The sequence below is a fragment of the Argentina anserina genome, chromosome 7 (assembly GCF_933775445.1).
Source record: "Argentina anserina chromosome 7, drPotAnse1.1, whole genome shotgun sequence".
Classification (NCBI taxonomy): Eukaryota; Viridiplantae; Streptophyta; class Magnoliopsida; order Rosales; family Rosaceae; genus Argentina; species Argentina anserina.
In genome coordinates, this window is record NC_065878.1 from 21,533,881 (window position 1) to 21,541,467 (window position 7,587).

Sequence of the window (7,587 nt, forward strand, 5' to 3'; positions counted from 1 at the left end):
ATCCCACAAGTTAACAGCAATGCCCTCTCATAATGACCAGGATTAGCAGCATTACGTACGATGCTAATCATAATCATTCACACCGGCATCAATTGAAATTTCCCACCTAGAACAACATGATCATCAACTTAAATCAATATTTGATGACATATTTGACAACAAATGAAACTTAATTTTCTCCACCTACCAATGCCCACTCTCTTCCATTTGTAGTCCTCATTTTCTTCATGATATTTAGTATTAAATTTCCTCTTCTGTAACCCAATTATATCTAAACTGACTAATTCCGGCCTCCAGCTATAATCTAATCGATTGACGCTAATTGATGCAAGGTATAAAACCATCCATATCAAAGTTTGGATTCTATTGCACATGCTGCCACATAACATCACAATTTTTTTTTGAAGCGGGTATAACATCACAATATTATTGCTAAAATTGGTATGTCACCATAATATTTTTAATATATTCATATAGTATAGTATCAGCTGGAGGAACCAAATATGAAATGAAAACCAAGTTTCAGCTGCTCTGTTTTTGATCCATATGTTAGTCAAAACCTCATTACATATTTGAATTTTTTTAATTGAGGAAAGTTATCATTCACAGACTTTTAGTGTAGATAATCACGCAAAAATATTTGCTCATAAATGAATATCCTGAATCGTGTATATTACTAAGTTTCCATTACCGACAGTATCATTCCTAAATTTTCTGTTAATTGTTTTTTCTTTTTTGCCGGGAGAAAATAAAATCTATCATTACAGGCTAACAGCCGCGGAATTAGTAAACGCCGTGTTGTCTGCGCGGTGCTTGCCACGTGGACTAAATTAAGGGAATTCCAGCGTCAGCTTGTAGGTCCCACAAGGGTGGGTCCAAGAGCTGTGCATGTGGTTGCTTTTTCAGAAATGGGAACGTTGAGGGGGAAGAGAGGGAGAGGCGCCGAAATTTGTGCGTAGTGGGCAAGCGGCTACCTCAGTCTGTGTCACCGGCCACTCCCGGTAAATGACTAGCACAGAAAATGAAAGTAATTTCCATTTTGGTGCATCAATATTTGAGAGATTTCATGTCATTGCCGATAATTATAATGTTTCTCTTTAATTCAGTTGCATGTGCAATCAAAAGCTATGTTTATCTAGTTAATTTGTTTTATTTATTTTACTAAAATTATCTATAATGATAAATATTTACCTAAATATTGTTATCTCACTATTTGTTATTGTTTCACCAACAACTCTCGATTCACACAAAAACAAACAGAAATAAGATATTTATTGCAATACAATATTTATTTCATAGGAAAAATTTAGGTAATCAAACGTAATAAAACTAATAGATGAAATCTCTATAGGTATCTTTTTAACTAAATATAAACATTATAATGATCATTCAAGTGAATAAATAATAACTTTCTCATCTCATTTGCTAATATAAAAAAAGTGATTATAAATATTTTTAATTGATATAATAGTTGGAAGATTTTTATAAATCTGCATTTCGTTCACTCGTTTTATTGTACAACGAAATAAGATAAAAAAAAATCGAACGTTAATCAACTTTTTCTTCATTTTATCACATTACTCCTTACTTAATATCACCAAATCATCTTGTGATATTTACTAAACTCCATCACCCGATTGTGATTAATTTTTGTTTAACAAGCATGCTCCACGATTAAAGGCCTAGAAACAACCACATTTTCTTAATCTATCTTCCAAACCACACCACATAGAATCCATGATTCAGTGAATTTTATTTTTTGATTGAATGATTCAGTGAATTTTATTTTTCGATTGAATGATTCAGTGAATTTGATGTATATTCTTTTCAATAACCCAAAGTTTAAGCTTTCCTTTTTTCCATCTCAGACGTCAAAAATGAGTTAGAGGAAACCAACCGTCTGAGACGGTGCCCAGTCATCCCTCAATATATTCGCCAACGGAGACGGTTGCAAGCTCACACCACCTCCACTGTTCTTTTCTGCGTGACCCTCTCGCCCTCTCTCGCTCTCTCTCGCTCTCGCCATTTTCACACTCTCTTTTTTTCTCTTGATAATGTAAAACCCTCCATCAAACCACTCCCAAAATCTTTGAATCCTTCACAGACTTCTCTAAACCTTCAAGGCTCCTCTCATGGCTGCTTCTCGGCTCTCGCTGCCGGCTCTGGTTTCTCTGACCTACATTGCTCTGCTCTCGTCTTCTCTCTGCTTCGCGGCGGACCCCTACGTCTTCTACGACTTCAAGGTCTCCTACATCACCGCCTCACCGCTCGGCGTTCCTCAGAGGGTTTGTGCTCTTAAACCCCTTCAAAACTTCTGTTCAGCGTTTAACTTGGTTGATTCTTTGTGATTGTTCATACCGCGGCTTAAAGTTTCGTCTTTATTTTGTTCTTGGATCTGTTGGTTAAGCTTTTGTGGATCTTTCATGACACTTGTTTAGCTTCTGTTGATCTTTTATGAGTTTTGATGCTTGTTGTGAAATTTTGGTAGGTTGATTTTAGGTTTTGTATCAGCGATAGTGAAAACCTTGTGGTTTTACCAGGGGGTAAAATTCTTGGAGGTTTTGGTTCTTTAGAGGTCTTTGCTTTGATGTTGTTGTGGATATTTTGTGGTCCTGATGTTGAATTTTCACTGTGTTAAACCCTGGGAGTTTAGTTTTTTTTTTTTACTCTTTGAAACGATTGTGTATATTCTTGTTTAGCTTTGGATTACTGTGTAGCTTCTCGGTTGGAGTATGATTAATTTGTCATTAGTTCACAATTTGAGTAGTAATCTTGATTTTCGGCTCGTTTATTTTGTGAAATTGGCTGCAGGTGATAGCGATTAACGGGAAGTTTCCAGGTGATCCCATCAACGCTACTACAAACAACAATGTTGTCATTAATGTGCATAACGGGCTCGATGAGGATCTCCTTATGACTTGGTAGGGTCTAGTAGCTCTGGGTGGTTTTTCTTGTTTTGTGTGGAGTCCTTTGATTGCTTGAATTGAAAGTTTATGAATGGACTGTTAACAGGTCTGGAATCCAGATGAGGCGCAATTCATGGCAAGATGGTGTTCTTGGTACGAATTGCCCAATACCGAAAACATGGAACTGGACTTATAGCTTCCAAGTCAAGGACCAGATTGGGAGTTTCTTCTACTTCCCATCTCTGAATCTTCAGAGGGCTGCTGGTGGCTTTGGCTCTTTTCATCTCAATAATAGGGAGGTGATTGATATACCCTTTGCCAAGCCTGATGGGGATATTTTTCTCATGATTGGTGACTGGTATACTCAGAACCATACGGTTAGTCTCTGCTGTTGTTTTGGACTTTTCATGCGAAGAATAGTGGTAGAAGTGCAGAAATGACCGTTTTGTTTCGTGTTGTATTCCAGGCATTGAGGACTGCTCTTGATGCTGGAAAAGACCTTGGGATGCCAGATGGGGTTCTCATCAATGGAAAGGGGCCTTATCAATACAACAAGACCCTAGTACCTGATGGGATTCGGTTCGAAACCATTAATGTTGAACCAGGTATACTTCTGGACATGCAGTTTGCTCCGTCGACACCATTTTACAATTAATTTTATTTGTTACAAGTTACGCAATGTTATTTTCTGAAACTTTGATCAATTCGCTACTGCGACATGTCTCTGAGGTAATTGATATTTGCAGGAAAAACTTATCGGCTCCGTGTGCACAATGTTGGTATCTCTACCAGTTTGAACTTTAGAATTCAAAATCACAATCTGCTTCTAGCTGAGACAGAGGGGTATTATACAGTCCAGCAGAACTATACAAACTTTGATATCCATGTTGGACAATCGTATTCTTTTCTTGTTACCATGGATCAAAATGCCAGTAGTGATTACTACATTGTGGCAAGTGCAAGGTTTGTTAATGAATCAGTTTGGCAGAGGGTTACAGGTGTTGCTGTCTTACACTATTCAAACTCTAAAGGACCAGCAAGCGGTCCTCTTCCTGATGCTCCCAAGGATGCTTTTGACCCACAATGGTCGATGAACCAGGCATTGACTGTCAGGTTAGTGTTTTTATAAATTTTGTGGTAATTATATATTTCTTGTTGCAATCTCTACTGTTAGTGATATGTAAAAAATCTTAGAGGATGTCAGGCTTTTTAATCTTTACAAATTATTTTCATCTCAATTTGACTGATTATATTTACTTGTAATTCTATATATTTCTTGTTAGATTCTGGATTTTGTATTGAATCCTGAACATAATTTGTTGTAGCAGTCTGATAGTAATGTGGTTCGAAGCTATTACTATTTCACGTGTCTTAAGTTTTTGTTTATTTGTTTTTATCACTGTTAGGCAAAACGGATCTGCAAGTGGAGCTCGCCCTAACCCTCAGGGATCATTTCGTTATGGTTCAATTAATATCACTGATACTTACGTGTTGAAGACTGTGCCACCACTCACAATTGATGGAAAACTGCGAGCTACAATAAATGGCATCTCTTTTGTCAATCCTCAGACACCAATCAGGCTTGCTGATCAGCACAAAGTTAAAGGAGCTTATAAGCTTGATTTCCCCAACATGTCACTTAATAGACTACCCCGAAGAGACATGTCAGTTATCAATGCTACATATAAGGGTTTTATTGAAATTGTATTCCAGAACAATGATACCACAGTGCAGACCTTTCATTTGGATGGATATTCCTTTTTCGTTGTTGGGTAGGTTCTTTTTTCTGTTGTTCTCTTTATATCATTTGCTTTTCCTTAATATCTTTTTTGAGATATTGATGTATATTCTGCAGAATGGGTTATGGTAATTGGACAGTAGATAATAAAGCAACTTATAACAAGTGGGATGCTATCTCTCGCTGCACCACACAGGTTCGTTTTCCTATCTGAATATCTATTATCTTACTTGTAATGTGTTAGCGTTGAGAACTTGGGATGCTTGTAGTTAAGTCTACAAATAAGTCTGTTTTGGCATTGTGTGTGCAGGTCTACCCTGGGGCATGGACTGCTGTGCTTATCTCACTTGATAATCCTGGAGCATGGAATCTTAGATCACAAAACCTTGATAGATGGTATATGGGACAAGAGACCTATTTGAGAATTGTCAATCCTGAGGAGAATGGAGAAACAGAGTTTAGTGCGCCCGATAATGTACTGTATTGTGGTGCCTTGGCCAACTTACAGAAGTATGTACATTTTATTCATCAACTCATTTCCGTCTTTCCTCCCTTCCTCTTATTTGACAGAAATCTTACCATCACTTTTTCTTTTGCCACATCCAGGAAACAGAACCATTCGTCTGCATCATCAATTTCAAGTGAAGCTTCCCTGCTGTTTTTTTCGCTGCTGATGGCTTTCTTCACCTTGGTCTGTACCTTTAGGTTATAGATGATAGCAGTTCTGTTTATCAAAGCAATAGCAGCCTCCTATTGTAGTTTAGGCTTGCACATTTGTTCCTTTGGGTGGTTTCAGTGACATTTGCTTCATTTTTTGGTCACTTGCGATACTCCATAGTCCATACTAAAGTGTAACTCTTAGGTCATTTCCAATCCATCATCATTCTTTGTGCGTTTCAACTCTTGTTATGTGTACTGGTGAATGATTAACCCATTCTCAATACCATTTTGACATCCTTATACCCTACTTACTATGGTTTGATGATTATTTCTTCAGTTTTGATATGGTGAGATTGTCATTTCTTTAGTGTAGAAGTAAAGTCTTGTGAATGAAGTTTGTTGGTTCTGAGTAAACGTATTAAATCTTCGCAAATTCATCAGTTTTACCTTCATTTAATTCTAATATGATGTTAGTTGGTTCTTCTCTGAAGCATAATTTTTCTTCAGCATCAAGGAGCCTATGAATGAACAAACATTACCAGCCAAATCAAATTATGGCTTTATGTAAAGATAAAGATCAGTACGTCAGTATCATCTGATTCAAAAGGCATGGTCAAATGTAGTACTGGTGTGCTTAGTATTATGATGACGTCTTCCTTCATTCACAAGCTACAATTTGAGGCATATAAAACCTTAATCATGCATTCAACTCTCTTAAGTGCCTTGTTAATCTATGTCTTGCGTATGGGTAACATTCTCTTCTTGGTCAGAAACAAGCACTGACTTTTAGGATTCCATCTTAATTAACTGGTCTTTTTTTCTCTGCAAAATATCATGCCATGCCTAATGAGTGTGTCGCGCTAGAACTTCCATTGCTTAAAAGGGACTTTTAACCTTGACTGCGATACAAGTAATTTTGTCTTCGTCTTATATCGCTGGTCTCAAATTTCACTGCATCCCTTTGTTTGTCTCTACTGCCAACATAGTTACAAAACTATTCAAAGGTTATCCTCCTATTCTTGCTCGGCGCTCGACCAGCTCTTGCTAGAAACTGGTTTATTCTCCTTTGCTGCTTAAACACTTGACACAGATCACCGTCCTCACCATCCCTCACTGCAAATGCAAATTCCCAACCATGGGAACTCCGGCTGTATGTTTTCAATGCGAGTCACCACTGATCCAGCTCGATAATGACTACCGGCTGCTTTGGTTCTCTTTGATCTTCAACAAGCTTAGATTTCGTTTCAGTTCAGTTGATATCTCAAGGTAAGCACTAAGCATATGGGGTTGCATCTTCTGTTTTCATGCAAGTTGGGAATAAGAACATAGACAGACACACACAATTCAATATTGCTGAAGTGTAATGGACTCTACTTAAGAGTATTCTGCTGCCTTTAGATTTGGGTCCTTGTTGGAATGCAAGTGATTCTAGCCCCCTGTCTAAATGCTTAATGAACATTGATGTTGATTTCACCATGGCAGCAATCGAAGTCTAAGCATATTCTGTTAGCATTTTGAAACTCACTTTTTCATTGGTGCCAACTATATGGATGATACTATTGAAATATACATATATATACTTGCCTTCTACGTTTTGAAAGGACCATGCCTGTATATATACACCTAGTCACCTACATTGACCAAGCTTTACTGCAAAGCATTCATCTAATATATATTATCATCATGATTCATAATATCTCTTCTTTTTCATTTTTTTCTGGGTGCTATCTAGACCTGGCATGGCTAATCAATGTGTGAGAAAATTTTATCTTTGTCAAAAGAAGCTTTCAGAACAACCTGCATATTATGCTAAGAAAAAAACAGAACAATCTGCACAATGCTAGGAACCCCGTATGGAGGAATTAATGATACAGATACTTTGACAAAAAACTGAATAGAATAAAAAAAGAACATTCTTATTGAAATGTATACAGTTCCTATCCAGAGTGAAGGTTCACTCTGAAGTTTCAGAGTGAAGTTCCAATTTTGGCACACTTTTCGGTCAAATTTTTTCACCATAAGTGATTCAATATTTAAATATGCTATTCAAGATCATCTCTACAAAATTTCACCTAATTCGGACATCATTAAGGTATTGAAATTAGATTAAATCAATGAATGAATTAAAACTGTTCAACGTGAACCGTTCGTGTAAATCTCAATTTTGAAAGCTCAAACCATTGTCAAATTGGATGAAACTTTGTAGAGATGATCTTGAATAGCATACCTAAATATTGAATCGCTTATGGTGAAAAAAATTGACCGAAAAGTGTGCCAAAATTG

General features: G+C 37.0%; 1 protein-coding gene across 1 annotated transcript; it reads left to right on the plus strand.

Moving 5' to 3' along the window:
- The first annotated feature begins 1,981 nt into the window (after positions 1-1,981).
- Positions 1,982-5,605, plus strand: LOC126802161 (monocopper oxidase-like protein SKS1). Its single transcript, XM_050529728.1, has 9 exons — positions 1,982-2,285; positions 2,812-2,921; positions 3,013-3,283; positions 3,373-3,511; positions 3,653-4,019; positions 4,313-4,678; positions 4,762-4,840; positions 4,955-5,154; positions 5,251-5,605. The coding sequence occupies exons 1-9, from the start codon at positions 2,133-2,135 to the stop codon at positions 5,354-5,356; spliced, it is 1,791 nt and encodes a 596-aa protein (XP_050385685.1). The 5' UTR covers positions 1,982-2,132; the 3' UTR covers positions 5,357-5,605.
- The last annotated feature ends 1,982 nt before the right edge of the window (positions 5,606-7,587 follow it).